Below are 18,421 nucleotides of genomic sequence, written 5' to 3' on the forward strand. Positions count from 1 at the left end.
GCACACACTCTTTAATCCCAGCATTCGGGAGGCAGAGGCAGGAGGATCTCTGTGAGTTCGAAGCCAGCCTGGTCTACAGAGTGAGTTCCAGGAAAGGCACAAAGCTACACAGAGAAACCCTGTCTCTGGGAAAAGGAGAGAGAGAGAGAGAGAGAGAGAGAGAGAGAGAGAGAGAGAGAGAGAGAGGAAGAAAGAAAGAAAGAAAGAAAGAAAGAAAGAAAGAAAAGAAGAAAGAAAGAAAGAAAGAAAGAAAAGATTTATTTGGGAAAGAGGAGTACAGGAGAGTGGCTGCTCCTGCCAGGCTGGAGGACAGCTCACAACTGAACAGGCAGAGACTTATGTAGGGCTTCTTAGGGGCAGAGTTTTTCCAGGGAGAAGATTTTCTTCTCAGGGATTGGTTAGTTTTCCTGCTCAGGGATTGGTTGGTTTCCTGCTCAGGGATTGGTTAGTTTTCCTGCTTAGGGATTGGTTGATTTTGTTGGTCAGTTAATCAGGACAGAATTGGCTCTGGTTTTAAGGCCAAAGTGTGTTTCTTTCACTGGCCCTTTTTAGCCTTTTGGCTATAGTTTTAGGGCCAGGGCATATTTCTTTCACTGGCTCTGGTTCTAGGGCCAAAGTCTGTTTCTTTGGCTCTGGTTTCAGGGTCAGGGTGTGTTTCTTAGGTTCTGAGTTCAGGGCTAAAGTGTTTCTTTCACTGGCTCTAGGTTCAAAGTCAGGGTGTGTTTCTTTCATTGGCTCTGGGTTCAGGCTCAGGGTACTAGAATTCATGCTCAGGGATTGGTTGGTTTCCTGCTCAGGGATTGGTCAGTTTTCCTGCTTAGGGATTGGTTGGTTTTGTTGGGCAGTTGGCTCCGGTTCTAGGGCCAAAGTGTGTTTCTTTCACTAGCTCTGGTTTCAGGGCCGGGGTGAGTTTCTTTGGCTGGCCCTTTTACCCTACAGATGGATGTTAGTTGGAGTCCAGTCTGTGCTGTAGAGCAAGATGTAGGCTAGCCCAAGCTACACAGCAAATCACTGTCTCAAAGAAATAAACAAAACAACGAAACCTGACCCAGGATGTTCTGCTCCCATCCAATTAAAAAAATTATTTGGGGTAACTGCCAGCACCCTGCAGCTAATAGCTGCTTCAGGATGACACCCCTGACACCTGGCTAAGGCTCCCACCAAACCATCAAGACGTTGTAAAGCTTCTGACTCAAACACATCTTTATTCTTGACTACAGAGTTACTTCCACATGAAGACATACTTGTAGAGGTGACAGCAGAGCACAGGTGATACTCTGAGTAGAAAGCTCAAGGGCAAACAGGTAGCTTAGGCTACCCCTATCCACCAGGTGAAGGGGGCAGTGGAGCAGAGCAAGACCAGCAGGTAAACTGAGGCTCTAGAGGAGACAGGCCAAGGTCAAGGAGAGAAGACAGAAGAAGCTGCATGGGGGCTTCTCGTGGGGCAGGATCATGGCTGCCTCTGGAAGCAGTACCTTAGGGTCCCTCCCTCTGCCCATCAGTGAGAAGGTTTGCTGACTGGGTCCCCGAGAGCAAAGCACAAACACATTTCTCATGGCAAGAGCACAGACACGTAAGCAGAGAGCAGAGCAGCCGGGGATCAGGGGTTCATTTTCAGCCCCAGACACAGTGCCAGCTCAGACTTCTGGATCTTTCCATCCTTGTTCACATCACAATGGCGAAGCAGAATCTCCCGGAACTTATCAAGATCCACACCGCTGATGCTGGGCTGAGGACGAGAGGACATAGTCATTCAGAAGGCCAGTGTCAAACTCCCTGAGGCCCCTAAGCACTGAGAACGTGAGGGTAGGGCAGATGAGGGGCCATGAGGAGCCCAAGACAGCCACTGCCTTTTTATGCCACCCATCATCCCTAATGTCTGCTGGCAGTGGCCTGATTTCTTAGCCTGCACCTTTAGGCAAGGTAAATAAACATTTTTGAAGTCTTATTTCCACATCACTTCCCACAGTTGTTTCAGAAAAGCCTGCCTTATAAGCAACTGGCTTGAAGGCATTTTGCCCCAAGCAGAGAACTGTGACAGGGGCCTTTGATGTGTGCCAATGAGAGAAGACATGTTTTACTATTGTCCCTGGGATGTTTAGTGTCTCTAGTTTACAGAGGGTTCATACACAAGGAAAATCCAGCGTCCGTGTTCGATAGCAAAGTAGCAACTGAGGCTTTATTCCAGGTGCGCTTCCAGACTAAGGAGGGCCAGTTCTACCTGCACGCCGGGGAAGCATTCCAAGTTTCCACACTCCACAGTGCCAGAGTGACTCCTGACACACATGTCACCCCATCCTCACAGCTGCCCAGGAGGGAAATAGTGACCGCCTTCGCCCAGACTAGGGAAGAGGCTCGGGAGAACTCAGCCTTCTTTCCAGGGGAGAAAGCTGAAGTTTTGATGCCAGGTCTCCTGGCTGACCGAGCTCTGGCTCCACCTCACACAGCTCTAGAAAAAGCTGGGGAAGGGGGATGGATCGAACCTGCAAAACTGATATCCAAAGAGAAGAAATCAGTGAATCTGACGTCCATTCTTCTTAATTACTTGAGTGAGGAGAAAAAGGGCAGCTTCCTTCCAGAGACTTCTGAGCCCCTGGGAAGCACTTCCCATCCCCACCCCCAACCCTGCCTCAAGCTTTCTTCACTTCCAAAGAAACCTCTGAAAGATCTTCGGTAGGGGACAAAACCTTCCATTCCCAAACTAGAGAGACACAACCAGGGAACCTAGTCAACACTCTAGCAGGGAGGACAGACTGACCGACACTGCATCTGTCCTGTAACGGGAGGAGGAGAAAGAACAGCAGAAACTAAAGGAGCAGCAGGCTGGCCTAGGATTGGGAGGGGCCGAGGGACCACTCACACCTCTGTCAGAAGCATCCTAATGATCAGGCTGCAAGGGCAAGATGAAATGCATTGTTACCAGGTTCCTTTCATTGGGCTCAAAAAGCACAGTTTCCTGGGTCCTTGGTACTAGGCAGTTGTGTATGCAGCTCAAAGACATATAGCTTAGAAGTCTTTACAGCAATCTGTACAAGAAGTCCCGTGAAGAACTCATCTGTTGTACAGATGCAAAGTGGAGATGTCTAGTCCTCAGCATCTTTAGTAACCCACTGCTATAGCACTTCTCCAATAAGTGGTACCCAGTTCCAGTACCTTACGGTAAATACTTATGCTTGGAGAAGATAGGAGTGGTAGACATTTCCACCGAAGCATGAATTATTTGCCTGTGTCTTTACCTCATTCAAATTATCCTAATCTTTTTATCCCTATTTGAAGAATAATATACTTTATTTCAGAATAATTATGTCTTTCAAGTAAGTGAGAAATGTTTGGGTTTTTGAGTAGTGGGAAGTAAGAAGGGAGGCTGTAAGAGAAATTCTACTGTACAGTGTAAGTTGTGCTTTTAATTCTAGGCATATCTCTATGAGTTAGGAAAGCTGAATATTGCTACTTAAAAATATCTGGATCACTGAGGGCAAAACACAGAAGCCATGGGGCCCCCATCTTTAAGACTGTCTTAATAGCAAGTCAATGACACAGAAGTGCTTAGATTCCTGGCCTAGGGGCTCTACAAACATAATCTCAAATCTTCAGAACAAACATAGAAGGTTCATAGAGTTTCTTCCTTAGTTACAGGTGAGTAAACTATAGCCCAGAGAGAACGTCTAACAGGCCTACCGTCATGCAGGTGTCTTAGAGTCAGAAAGTTGATTCAACAGGCAGCCTGGAACCATATTGTAAGCATTCATTTAAAAAGTAGACCTTTTCTCTCAACTGCCTCAAAGGACCACCTGAGACTAGGCCCAGGGCAACTGAATGAAAACTACTGATCTGCCTCTCATGAGTCTTGGGAATTGGGGTATTTCAGGCTGACTCCCTGACCCCCATGCATGCTCATAGCCAGTGCTTTTTCCTCCTGTCTGTGGATTTGTGAGTCATCCTGTTTCTCAATGTCATCTTCAGGTTTTCATCATACCCCATCCCTTCTGCATTCCAACTCCCCTGAAAAAATGGAACCAGTGTCTAGCCCATCAACCAGCATGCCCACGTCTCTGTGTTAGATATCCTGGTGTTCAGGCCCTGTGTGTGTTATGAACACCAGAGGCCTGGACTATACATGGAGCTGAAGGTCAGCCTAGCCAACTTAGTGAGACTCTGCTTCAAAGCAGAAATTAAAACAGGCTTGGACGTTAGCTCAGTGGCAAAGTGCTTGCCTAGCATATGTGAGGTCTAACCTTTCGATCTCAACGTGGCAAGCGGAACAAAAGACAAGCAGGAGAGGAAATGGGTCTGTAGATGCTAAACGACACCCATAATCACCTTGCCAGCTAGTGGTGAACCTGTGCCTGGAACACTAGGTAGTCAGCCTAGAACTCGAACTCTTAGCCTATGTTCTCCTTGGCTTCTTAAATTTCAGTTTATTTTTGATAATTTTAAAAACATTTAAGGATTATTTGTGTGTGTGTGTGTATGTGTGTGTGTGTGTGTGTGTGTGTGTGTGTACCCACAGAGGACAAAAGAGGGTATTAGATCCCCTGGAGCTAGAGTTACAAGTGATTGGGTGTTGTGAGCCATCCAACGTAACCATTCTGGTCTTCTGCAAGAACAAAAATGGTTCCTAATTGCTGAGCTATCTCTCCATCTCTTCAATATTTTTACATGCAGAGATAATTTAAAATGAGAAAAGGAAGCAAACACTTTAAAACTATGGTGAGTCAGTTGCCCTTGGACATAGTCATCCTGTCTTCCAGGCTTTCTTGCATGCCTTTGGCATGCTAGTATTTCAGACAGAATTATACTCTATGACATGGTCGGTCATTCACTGAGCTAAAGATTCCTTTTGGGAAACCCCCTCCTATATGTTTGTAATGTTCCAGATAAGAAATGCACTCTAAGATGACAGCTGATTTGTTCTGAAACAGTAACAAGGAATGTGACTTTGGAAAGTCATATTGTCTTCAGGGACCATGGTAGAGATCTCCAACATCCCTAATTACCACCTTGCCTTGGGAAGCAAGTCTCATTGGGCACCTCTTGTGGGTGATAAGTCAGGTAACAGAAAGCTCGAGAAACTTGTCCATGGACATAAAACATATGAATAGCTGTATGGAATATAGTTCTGATATGTTGGACAGAAAATTTTCCAAGCAAAGAAGAAAGGAAGAGAAGAAGAAGATGGGGGAGAGGGAGGATCAAACACTGAGTGTCTGTAGAGTGCTTTCCAAGTTCTACACAGTAGAGGATTTTAGCGTGGCTCTAGTTAGGTTTCCACATGTGATGTCCAGCCTTGTGTGGGGATCATGGGAGGATTAACAGAGTAAGCGCTCTGTCTGAATATGGAAGCCCGAGGCCTATGCTCTGTCAGAACTCAGGTCCTATGACTCAGAGGAAACCAGGCAGCTTGCTTTCCCATTCAATCTATCAGCGCAAACTAAAACTCCATTTGGGCCTGTCCATCTGCCATGAAACTTTAATATCCTCGAGATGATTTCTTCATTTCTATTACCCAAGCTGTTAAAGAGGAAGTGGACAAAATGGGATTGTCCTTTAACCAGCAATTCAAAGGGAAATGCCATGCAAGTATCTGTCACTTATTCTGGTGGAGAATGCCTGTGGTGTCTTCAGAAGGAGCCACAGAGCAAGGGGAAGGAAGTGAGAGCCACCGGACAAAGAGAGAACAGTTGGGGGGTCACTGGGATGAGAATGATAAGTAGGGAGACACAGAAGATGTGCCAGTGATCCTGACTGAACATCAGACAGAACTGTGTCTGCTCAGCTACAGAATGCCAACTTCCTAGAGATGTGTGTAAAAAAAAAAAAAAAAAAAAAAAAAAAGGATAACTGGTCTTTTTTTGCAAGGTTTCCTAGTTTTAATCATATTTGCAAATAATTCTGAGACTTCAGAAGTAATTAATAACTGTTCCTCTAATTTGTTGCTGTCTAGGACAGCCAGTATGTAATCATTGTGCATCGAATAATGTACTTCAAAGTAATCCCTAAGTACATAGATTATTAAATCCACTATCTACACCACTCCCTGGAGAAAGAGAAACTGAAATTTCTGTGTAAGGAGATTATAAACAAGTTTAGAGAATAAAGTTCAAAAGGAGGCGATTGTCATTTTAGAAACATTGTCTGCCCTACAGAAAACAGCCATGTGATATAATAAAACCTAAATCGCCTCAGCCCAAGACTCAGCAGTGTCATAACAATATATATCCTTCCTAGGCTGGATGTTTGAAAAACCCCTTGGTTAAAAAAAAAAAAAAGTGCTGTATGAGATTAAATTTAAAATTGTAGATACTGTAATAATGAAGTCTGAGAGGCAAATAGAGTGGAGAAAATACTCCAGGAAACTGAAAAATAAAACAGTAAAATATACAGTAACACTGGGCTATTTGGGAAAAGTACATGACTTTAAAAAGATGGTTAACACACTTCTGTGTTGATTATGTGCTATTTTAACTCATGTGATCTTTAAAAAGTGAAAAAGATGTGTTGAGTCTCACAGAATCTCAATGGCTATGAAGTAGGAAATGTCTCCAGATCTTTCTCTCTAGTATTAATCTTCAGCCTCACTCATTCCTAGAAATAAACAATGCAATTCATCACAATGTCAACCCCAGTGCATGATGGGAATAACCCTTCCAGCCTCGTGGACTCACCTGGACCAGCTCCATCATGTCTTTGACAAATCCATCCACCTCGGGGCCTTCCAGGGCTCCAGTTTTACTCTGAAGGATAAAAAAGATCCAGTCACTCAAATATCATTTTCTTAATTCAAAAAGCTAAAGAACACATTTGACAAATTGACTGATCAGTGTTCATTTGTAACTGCCAACCAATTTAGAAATGTGCTCTGTTTTTTATTCTTGAGGGGTTTGAGTGCCCTGCATGAACTAAAAGAATCCCTCACCAACAGCTTCCTGCCCCTAAACAAGGAAGCATCACTCTGAGCTCCTCAGTAAACAGCGCTGACATGAAACTTACTGATGTCTGCTTCCCACGTACTGGCTTCTGTTCAGGGACATGTCAACTGCACAGCAATCACCCTTAGAATACAGGTTGGACATTTAAAATGTTTGCTTTATAACTGAGCAATTATTTGGTCACTACTGAAAGTGTAAACGTTAAATAGAGAGAGGTTATAATGAATCAGTATATGAAACATTGTTTTTCTGTATACAAGACATTTTTCCTACTCATTCTGTAATCTATGTAAACATGAAAGTAAAATGAAGTATAGACAATCAAATATGTCCATTTTTCCTAAAGTACCTGTTATAATAATGCCTTCCACCTCACAATGTTGTTAAAGATGTATTGATTTTTATTTCATGTATATAGGTGTTCTGCCTGCCTGTATCTCTGTGCACCATGTGTGTGTCTGTGCCCTTGGTGGCTGGAAGAGGGTGTCAGATCCCCTAGAACTAGAGTTGCAGACTATTGTGAGCTGTCATGTGGGTGCTGGGAATTGAACATGGGTCTCCCAGAAGGGCAGCTATTGCTGTTAACTACTGGGCCATCTCTCTAGCCCCTCCCTGCTTCTTATTTTAGAGACAAGATCTCACTCTGTAATCCACCCTAATCTTGAACTCACAACAAATCCTTCTGCCTCAGGCTCCTGAGTTCTGGGATTCCAGGCATGAACCAGCACCCCTGAATCTCATCTATTCTCCCCATGTTTCCTCTCATCCTTTAACATGTTATTTTGAAACGGCTTTCTTTCCTGGATTCATTAGCGGGTCATGCTGCATACCAAACTCCTCCGTAAACGCTTCACAAATGCAGTTCACACAGCTCGCACAGTTCCATCAGGTTCATTCTTATCTTGATCTCCCTAGCTTACAGATAGGGGAAAAGGCAGGGAGAAGCCAGGCAGTGATGACCACACCTTTAATCCCAGCACTCAGGAGACAGAAGCAGGCGGATCTCTGTGAATTCGAGGCCAGCCTGGGCTACAGAGTGAGTTCCAGGACAGCCAGGGCTACACAAGAAACACTGTTGCAAAGGGGCAGGAAGAATAAAGAAATTGAGGTACTAGTCCACGTCACATGACTGACAAATCCAGGTGGAAAGCTGGACAACCGATGAAGTTAAGTACCGAAGTGCTGCCTTGCCCAGGCACAGTGCTTCTGCTCAAAATGCAGCCCAGGTGTTCTGGGATATTAATTTCATGGAGAGAGTTCTTAGGACACCCCCCCCCCCCACACACACACACCTTTTTGTTCATTTTCCCTTTCTCACATTATCCTACCGTGCTCTCCAGAAATTCAGCTTGGTGTTCTAGAATGATTGTTCCCACCTGTCTTGGGGTTCCTATTGCTGTGATGAAACACCATGACCAAAGAGCAAGTTGGGGAGGAAAGGGTTTATTTGTCTTACCCTTCCAGATCATAATCCATCATTGGAGGAAGTCAGAACAGGAACTCAAGAAAGGCTGAGTCCTGGAGCAGGGGCTGATGCAGAAGCCATGAAGGAGAGCTGCTTACTGGCTTTCTTCCCCTGGTTCCTCAGCCTTTCTTATAGACCCCAGGACCACCAGCCCAGGAAGGCACCACTCCCAATAGGCTGGGCCATCCCCCACCAATCACTAACTAAGAAAATGCATTACAGCTGGAGCTCACAGAGGCATTTCCTCAACTGAGGCTCCCTTCTCTCTGCAGACTCTAGCCTGTGTTAAGTTGACACAGGCAACCAGCCGAGACACCACCTAAGGAGTGGTTGTACAATCACTCCACAAGAGAAACCACTTTACACTAGGCAGGACTGACTTTCTCTGGATCCTTTGGTGGGATGGGGAGGATTTTTCTGTTTGTTCATTTCTTTTGGCACGCACAATAAATAGATGTCTGATCTTATAAGGGGAGCCTTTCATAGTTTTACAAGCCAAAACAGCATTATGAATACCTCTCTGTTCTGCTTCGCCCATTCTCTAGCCATCTGATGTTATATAAAGATGTTCAGACACCTTAACCTAACAACACACACAGGGAAGCACCATTCACTGTCTCAGTTTAGACCTTGTCGCTAGGGTGGTGCCAAACAGGAACAAAGTGAGCTTTCTACCTAAAGATGGCTTCAAAGCATGAAGAGCACTTACAACATCATAATGGGCAAAGATTTTCTCAAAGTCCCTCTTCCTCTCTTCTGTAGAAGAAGCCTGGGTGTGAAGAAAACATTATGTCAATCCAGCAATGCATAGCCACTGGTGTGTAATTCCCATAGGGTGTTGGGCAACCCTTATAAACTTTGAATTAATGACCCTTAAAGTTCTTTGATTCTACCTTGAGCATTGTCAGTCTCTAAAAGAGTTAAAAGACAAATGCATGTCTTTTGTTATAGTTTCAATGGGAAATGTCCTCCACAGGCTCATGCATTTGCAGTTTGTTGCCAGCTGGTGGCGCTGTTTGGGGAAGTTGTAGAACTGTTAGGAGATGGGCCTTGCTGGAGAAAGTGAGTCACCAAGTAGCAAGTCTTTAGGTTTTATAGCACAGCCCTACTTCCTACTGGGTCCTCTGCTTCCTGATCTACTCAGATGTAAGCAAGCTCCCATTTTCACAGCTACAGGCTGCTCCTGCCTTCATGCCTCCCCTACCATGACAGCCATGATGGACTGTATCTCTATAACTGTGAGCCAATATACATCTTCCCTCCCTTCTTGGCAGATTTTTTTACCTTAGCAACAAGAAAAATAACTAATTTACCTTCCTTTCTTTCCTTCTTTCCAGATACACAAAGAAAAAAAGGGTAGCAGAAACCCATCAAGAGAAATGTCATCACTTACATCCATTTTAAATTGGAGAAGGAAGTTTTCCTGAAGAGCCAGAATCCTAAATGGGAAAAAATAAAATAAAATAAAATCCACGTGACCCTCTGTAAACTCTCCCATCAGTTGGCAAATGGGCAAATGCACAGCTCTGGGCAGAGGAAAAGGTGGATGGTTTCCATGTTACCCTGAAGAACTGTACAGAAGCTTGAAATACAGGAATTCCTACATCATAAATGCAAGGACAGTGATGGGCAAACTTTTCCAGTGATCCCCTTCACGACACAAAGCTTTAATGACTCTTCCTGGTAGGAATTCTAGACTTCTGAAAGTTCGCCCTCAAGAGCAATGAGAATATTGGAAAGAATGGTCAGAGCAAGGTTTGTAAAACTCTGAAAAAAATCATTTAAAGCCTTCAGCAGTCTGGGGAGGGCTTCTTCTGTAAAAACAGTGGGATCAGCATGGTGTGGTGGTACAGGTCTGTAGGCTCAGCACTCTGGACACTGAGGCAGGAAACTTTTGGGTCTGAAGCCACCCGGGCTTCAAGACATTGTTCAAGGAATCAAAATAAGACAAAAACAAAACTAAGAAAAGCCAGCTACGTGTTGGCAAGAAGAAGAAATGTAGCATTCTGTTTCCCCACATGTACTGGGGATTCATTGTTCCAGACATTTGAGGAAGCCTTGGACTGGGAATATGCTTAGTGGTAGAGGACTAGTCTCACATGGGCAAAGCTTTGGCTGCTTGCCTGGCTCCCATTTCATCCACAACAAAACAAAAGCCACCTCTTTCTGGCCACAAATTAACCATGCAGCTACCCAAGAAGAGACTTCAGTGGATACATACAATGAAGAAGTCAGACTGTATGGAACTCGTTCGGAAATGCCACCAAACGAATGAACAACCAAAGCATCATCACCAACAACTGTGTCCTATGGGGAAAAGTGAATGGAGTCCTTGGTCTGAAATGAGAGGACACTAGGCAGAAACTTGAATCCATGTGAAGAACCAAAAGGACCAGCAATGGTAAGCACAGAGCAATTATAAAAAGCAGCAGGAGGGGCTGGGGAGACAGCATCGGCTGCTCTGGTAGAGGATCCACTTTCAACTGTAAGGACACAGCAGCTCACAACTCCACCACTCCAGTTTCTGAGGTGCTGGTGCCCTCCCCCAGCTTTCAAAGGCACCAGGCATGCAAGTGGTGCACAGACATACATGCAGCCAAAACATCCATACACACACATTTTTAAGAAGAGGCAGGGTTAATGTCATTGTTGTTATTTATAATGTTTTAGCCTCATCAAGCAATTATTCAAAGTGTATGCCCCAGGCACCTGATATACTTCCAGTTTCTCAGAAGAGTGAGGCAGGAGGGTCCTTTGAACATAGTAGTTCAAGGCCAGGCTAGACAACACAACATAGCCTGTTGAGGAAAGGAAGGAAGGAAGGAAGGAAGGAAGGAAGGAAGGAAGGAAGGAAGGAAGGAAGGATGGGTTGGAGGGAGGGAGGGAGGGAGGGAAGGAGGGAGGGAGGAAGGTAGGAAGAAAAAAAGAAAGAATAGAGAAAGAAAGAAAATAAATAGGTGTTGATGGGTACACAGCATATAATGATGTGATTTGGAGAACATAAAGAACATGGGGGATTTAACAGTACATTGGAAATGTAAACAAGCACAGATTTATTATAATATTGAATTAAGCTGCTATTAATCCAATTTGTTAATGGTAATCCCCCAGAGAACCACTAAGAATATAACCCAAAATGACACAGCTGTATCTGATGGGAATGGCAAAAGTCATAAAGTCAACACGGCTGCTTAACAAAGATCAGCAAAGCTGAGCCACATGATGGCCACTGTGACAGTCTGGGTTTTGATCTCTGTGTATTACATGCTTGGGGCCTTTTAATATTTGTACAATTTGGGGATATTGGATTGATGGAAATTTTCTTGTGAATCATGTATGCCTTCTCCCAGGAATGCTGCTTCTAAGCTTCCCCCAGGAGAGTCCTGAACACACTACCCTTCCCACTTTGAGGGAGATATCCTTATCTACTTGGAGGTCTTCCTTATGCCTTGAAAGTTGTGACTCACATAAAGACTCTAGAGATCTCTTTATAAGGCTCTAATATAGCTGCCCCTGTACTTGGGAAAAAGATAATCAGAGCAAAGTAAACTTAAAAGGTCAACAGGATTTAGAGAGAAGTTGGCAACAGATCAGCTTGCAAGCCTCTTCCTGCTCTACAGATGATTACGTGGCATATACAGCAACAAAGTTAGATTAGCTGAAGTTACCTCTGCCCTACACAGGAACTTCTATTGATGGACAGACTGGTGTGGAAAGATGATAAAAAGAATGAGATGGCAGGACCTCCCTTTCTTAGAAAAGTTAGCTCACTCGGAGCCACTGTGATGTCATATGACCAAAGAACAGAAGAATTCAGGATTAGACATATAAATAAATTCTATAAAGATATAAACGCAAACATTGGATTATGTCAGAAATTGGATAATAACTGCAGCATCTTTGGCCTGAGGATTTTTCTTGGACCTATTTGACAATTGGCACTGACCATTAAGGGTTAATAATACACTGTTTGGGACATGACAAACTGCCCAGGCTAGCTTGGAAATTTTCTTTCTCTCTAGCATCCTTAAAGTTACAAGAGCTACCAGCCTGAAAATAGGCTGTCATATGCTTCTAAAATTCTCAAAAATTGGGCTATGGGGTTGATGAGTAAAAATGATTATAAAAGAAAACTCTGTTCTGTCATGGTTCATCAATGATGAATAAAGTTGTGGCCCCAGATGTGCAAGAGAAAAAGTTAAATACATGTCTGGATACAAGAAATGATATGATCTATGTTTTTGGAACAACATGAATCTATTCCTGCTTACTAAATTCTATATAAATAAAGAAGCACTCTGGCTGCTAGTCAGTCAGGCTGCCACCACCAATGACCTGGCTCACTCCTTCCCTCCACTACTGCTTGCCTCCTCTCTGGAACCTGTTAACCGTTGGGACTGGCCCCTGGCACCAAAAAATATTAATGGTGAAAGAAACCATAAGAGAAGGAAAATAGTTCACTATAGAATATTTCTTTAGCATGAGATGGAAAGGAGCTACAACAAAAGTAACATGTAACTGTGGGTCACAACCCGGGTGTGGGTTCACGCAGGTCCTGGAATGAAGACTCAGAGGCATCTTAAGAATGAATCCAGCCTTTCACAGCTGCAAGGGGTCCAGCCCCAAGGACTGAGCACTTTCCCTTTGCCCAGGGCGTTTTTTATTTTCTCTCTATTACAGTTTAGCCAGTTAATTTCGTACTTTCAAAGCACCATAATAGGAGTTCCCAGAGACCAAATGCCAAGTGCAAATTACTTGATTTACCAGGTACCTCGGTTTTCTGGGTTTCCTGAACCAAGTTTTACATAGGCCTTTGATCCCTGGGGGACTCTCTGATCCTTGACTCTCAGACAAGATTCACATAGGGCGATAAGAGAAACAAAAGGTGTGGTTAAACAAAGGAAGGATTAGGGCTAGGGGCTGCTCTCTGGAACCAGGTCGGGAGCTCAGCAGGAATGCACTATAGTAACACAGATAAAACAGCAAACAAAAAATCTTACATCATCAGCAATCACATTAAACATATATGGGTTAATAGCTCCATTAGAAACAGAGATTAGCAAAATGTAAAGGAAGAAACAGATTATTGCTATTTGCAAGTGGTATAATCTTCAACAAAATCCAAAGAACCAAACAAAACCCTATTCAAGCTAATAAACAAGCCAGCACAGTTACAGGAGACACAGTCCACAGAGACCGGTCAGTGCATTGTTGTTCACTAGAAACCACCAAAGCAAAGATGCACATGGGTAAGCCCGGCCATCTGGAGGTTGAGGCAGCCATAGCTCAGGGCCAGCCTGCCTGGACTACATAGAGAGACCCTGCATCCAAACCCAAAAGAGGGAAGAGGGAAAAAAAACATCAGGAAGTAAAGAAGGGGGATGGAGGGAGGGAGGGAAGGAGTGGGGAGGAGGAGGGAAAGGAACAGGGGGGGAGGAAGGGAAGGAGGGAGGGGAGAAGGGAAGGAGGGAGGGGAGAAAAGGAAAGCAAAACAGAACTGTGGTGATTTGAATGAGAAATTCCTCCCCCCCACTCCCCATCCCCCCCACTCCCACCCCGGGCTCATGTGTTTGAACACTTGGTCCCCAGTTAATGGTCCTGTTTGGGGGTCCACTGAGGAACCTTTAGGAGGTACAGCCTTGCTAGAGGAACACTGAAGGTGTGTTTTGAGGATCTTGTAGCCTCACCACACCTGCAGTTCCCTCACTCCTTCCTATGTGTGCATGTCATGTGACCAGGCAGCCTCCTGCCGCTGAGCCTCCCCCGCCATTGTAGACTCTATCTCCCTGGAGCTGAAAGCCAAATAAACCCTTTCTTAAGCTGCTTTTGGGTGTTCTAACACAGCAACCAACAAGAGCTAAGACTCCAAAGCACCATTCCATGTATGACATCATCCAAAAGAAGAAAATGATTGACCATAAACTGGACAAGAATAGGCTCAACTCATAGACTGAAAACATCAAAGTATCTTCTAGAGAAACTGAAGACCTGAGAAGATGGAAAGACAGCTGTTGTTTGTAAACTTGAAGACAATATTGCTAGGGTGACAGTATTTCCCATTTTGAACAGCAGATTCAGAACAAAACCCATGCAAATCTGCATTGCCTTTATGCAGAAGCTGACTATCTAATCCTAAAATTATATCAAGATATGCAAATGGACCCAGAGTAGCCAGAGCAATCTTTAAAAAGAACAAGATTGGAGAATTCAACACTTTTAAAACTTACTACAAATATCCAGCAATCAATCAGGAAAGTATAGAAACCAATATTTCCATTTGGCAGTGTCATGGAAATTAAATATAGAATTACCATGTGAACCAAAATTCTACTTCCAAGAATGTAACCAAGGGGAAAGCTCATCGCACTCACATAGGAAACTGTTCATAGTATCTGAGGAGTAGAAACAACCCAAATGTATGTCAGGTGATGAGGGACAACATATGGGTGTGTGCAGCAGAGTACCTAGCCACAACCAGAAATGACTGCGTCAGTGGTCAGTCACAACAGGCACGCCTTTCAAAGTGGTATGGCAAGTAATATAGCTAGATATAAAAAGTGCATGCATGATCCACTTATATTCATGTCTCTCTGGGTGTGTATGCGCATGTGTGTAACGGAACTTACAGTCTTGGCATGCTGGGCACCAAGGCCCTGTACACTGAGCTACCTCCCCTGATTCCATTTACGTGAAAGGCTGAAAACAGGGAGATGTCAGTGGAGGGAATAACAAGATTAAAAGCTCTCATTGTCACCCATATTTCCTTGATTTCAATGAATCTTTTGGACACTGACTTTTATTCTGAGGAGGAATTCAGAATAAAAATTCTGAACAAATGTTTCTGACCTCTTCTTGGGGTTGAGGTAAGAATTCTGCCTCAGTTTATCAAGTGTGAAGTGGAGGGAGCAGAAACAAAATATTCAGGTTGAGGTCCCCTTGCCGGGCTCTGTGGGGAGAAGCACTGTATTCCTCTTTGACTGGTCTCTCGGTGTCCCTCTTCATCAAAGTCACTAAAAGTTAGGATGAAGGTCTGGGGAGAGTCACTTAGGAAGACACTGCTCCTCGGGAACACAGAAATCCATCTAGTGTTTCAGAGTCAATGTCAGGGTGAGGACTGATGAGTCTTCCTAGTACGTCTCTTCACAGACAACCTTCAGAACCAGGCACTGGGCCCAGCATGTACAAAGCCATGGGTTCAATGTCAAGAACAAGAAAGGGGTAGAGAACCACACAAACAAGAGACACACAGTACCATGATGTAACACAGCCAAGAAATTCTTTCTAGAAGTTATGTCATGCTTTTTTGATATGCAGCCTCTGAAATGGTAAAATAATTGAATGGTTTTTTTCTTTATCTTTTAGCCTACCTCTGACATCTCATTATAGTTATGGAAAGCTGCATAACAATACACATGGTGACCCATCAATCCCAAGTCGCCTGCAAGACTCACAGACATTCTCATACTCCCCTCCTCCCCTGCTAGCCTTTGGGTACTAGCGGGAGTAGTCAACCCTCAAAGGCCAGCAGAAAGCTAATCCTACTGAAGTCCAATCAGCTGTTACTTTTGTTCTGAATTAACAATTCAACATTCCCAAAGTCAGTGAATAGCTTCAAGATTCCTTCTTTCTTTCATTTATCACCATCATCATCATCTTCATCATCATCATCATCATCATCATCATCATCACCATCACCATCACCATCACCATCATTATCATCACTGCTTTTGTTAGAGTTGGGGTTTGGAGGGGGAAATTTTTAATTTGGTCCTAGGATCCCAATGTGGACTGTGAATGCCTGGCCTTTGTGGGCAAAATCACTCATGATATATCCAGGAAATTAAAAAAACAAAACCAAAAAACTTGAATTGTATGCCTTGGGCATGTAGGCAGGATGGAGCTTTGATTATCTTCACGAAAGAATCTGTTTCCCAAAGTGCTTCAGAAGCACCACAGTGGTTTGATGCGATGAACCTGGTCTCTCAAACTCCAGGCTGGAGGGTATCTCAGATTTCAAAGGAGTGTGTTGCCACCAGACCCTTGGACAGGAACGTCTGAGTTTGCCACCATTTCGGCACCACTCACCTTGCCAAGTCATTAAGATCCAAACGGCCATCTTTGTTTTTGTCAAAGATCTTCATCTGAAAGGCAAAAAGGAACAAGGAATGTGACAAATGTTTGTACCAGGAATTGATCTTGACAGTTCTTCCCGCCCCCCCCCCACCCCAAACAGGGTCTCTCTGTATAGCCCTGGCATCCCAGAGAACCAGATCTTGTTCTGTAGACCAGGCTGGCCTGGAACTCACAGAGATTGGCCAGCCTCTGCCTTAGAAGAGCTGAGATTAGAGGCTTGCACTACCACCACCCAGTGATCCTCAAAGTTTTTGAGGCACCCCTCGAAAGCAGCTGAGTTGAAGAACACACCTATCTGGGGGAAATGAGTTTTGGCCACCAAATGACTGGCAGCTCAGCTTCTAGTTGGGATAGGTCACAGTGACCAGTCCTCAGTGTGTTATCACAATACAGATCCCTGTCTTGTCCCTGTGACAGAGATCCAAGGCTAGCTGGCGGCTCTCCCTCACAGCAGCTAATCTATGGCAACATTCCTGGTTGCCACGGTAGAAATAAAATGACAGCTCATTTACTGATTAAAATTTCATTATTCCAAAGCAAGCTACTGGGCACATCTAAATTCAAAGGAGTAGAGCAGTCAGCCCTGCCATGTGCTTGGATGGAGAGATGTAGTTATCTGGGGGATGGCAGCAATAACTGCTGAGTTTCCAGGAGGGGACTAAGACTGCACAGTGAGGACAGCTTAAAATCTGGTGTTGCGCTTCTTTTGAGTCGGGGTTTTATTTAAGTATTTTATATTCACCTACGGCATCTCAGCAACCAAGCCTCGCATGAGGGCATCTTAGAGAGGATGCCTCATCGAGTACAGCAGAGGGCAAAAGACATCCAGCATTGTCCAAAGAGCCCATTCGCACTATTAGCCTGTACAAAACTTTAGGTAAGGTAGTATTAAGAGGTAAAAACCTTCTTTGAAAACTCTCAGAGTTTAGGCATATAGAGGGGATACACTTCTTTACATAAAGGAGTGGGAATGTGACTTCAGATTCTAGTGCTCCAGAGTATCTGTGGACATATCTTATGAGGAGCCTGTGCAGGCAAAGGAGGCATGAGCTCACTGGAATATATATTAGTTTTAGATCCTTTCTCCTCCAAGTTCAGTTTTTTTTTTAGTATTTGATATTAATTTGAAAGTCTATTCTCCCCAACTTTTGGCATAAAAAAATAGTCTATTATAGAACCTACTGAAACAGGAGCAAACTTATAATGGTACATTCCTGTAATGCCTACACTTAGGAGTCTGATGCAGGAGGATTGGGGCAAATTCAAGGCCAACCTGGGCTACATAGTAAGACTCTATCTCATAAAGCAAAAACAGGTGGCCCAGGCATATCTTGGGACTTCTTACATGTCCTACTATATCCTTTAAATATAAACACTATACCCAGTCAAATGATGACACTTTCTGAGGGTGGCCCACAGCTCACCCTTTGTGATGCTGCCATTATGGGGGGTTCTAATAGAAAGCAAGATTAGATCGACCCCTAAGAAAACAGCAACCTCATCTTGAAAGACATAAGCCTGACTCCATTGCTGGGAAACTCAAAAGGAAAACTTTCTCGGCTGAGAAGTGCTTGAGGAAGAAGTGGACACCAGTGTGGTCAGTTAGACACCCACCATCTGAACACTGCCTTCCAGGCACTTCAAATCAGAATTGGAGAACTCAATCAACAAAGTGCCTATTGTATAAGCATGAGGGCCTGGATTCGCCCTCCAGCACCCATGTCAAAGCTGGGCTGTGGGTACACACATCTGTAACCCCAGTGCTCATTCAGGCCTGGGAGGCAGCAGACACAGAATACTCAGTAGCTTGTCAGCTGGCTAGCCTAGCATATGCAGATGTGGACAACAAAGGACCTTGCCTCCACAGGGTGGAAGGTGGGGACCTGACACTGGA

General features: G+C 44.1%; 1 protein-coding gene across 1 annotated transcript in view; it reads right to left on the bottom strand.

Annotated features, from left to right (window-relative positions):
• Positions 1–1,185: 1,185 nt before the first annotated feature.
• Scgn (secretagogin, EF-hand calcium binding protein) overlaps positions 1,186–18,421 on the bottom strand; it is a 39,467-nt gene continuing 22,231 nt past the window's right edge. Inside the window, exons 7-11 of the mRNA XM_036188452.1 lie at positions 16,480–16,535; positions 9,788–9,833; positions 9,104–9,163; positions 6,666–6,734; positions 1,186–1,729 (exon numbers count right to left, since the gene is read on the bottom strand). Of these exons, the coding sequence (XP_036044345.1) occupies positions 1,601–1,729; positions 6,666–6,734; positions 9,104–9,163; positions 9,788–9,833; positions 16,480–16,535 (360 nt within the window). The 3' untranslated portion in view covers positions 1,186–1,600. The remainder of the gene's footprint in view (positions 1,730–6,665; positions 6,735–9,103; positions 9,164–9,787; positions 9,834–16,479; positions 16,536–18,421) is intronic.

This window comes from Onychomys torridus, chromosome 5 (genome assembly GCF_903995425.1).
Source record: "Onychomys torridus chromosome 5, mOncTor1.1, whole genome shotgun sequence".
Classification (NCBI taxonomy): Eukaryota; Metazoa; Chordata; class Mammalia; order Rodentia; family Cricetidae; genus Onychomys; species Onychomys torridus.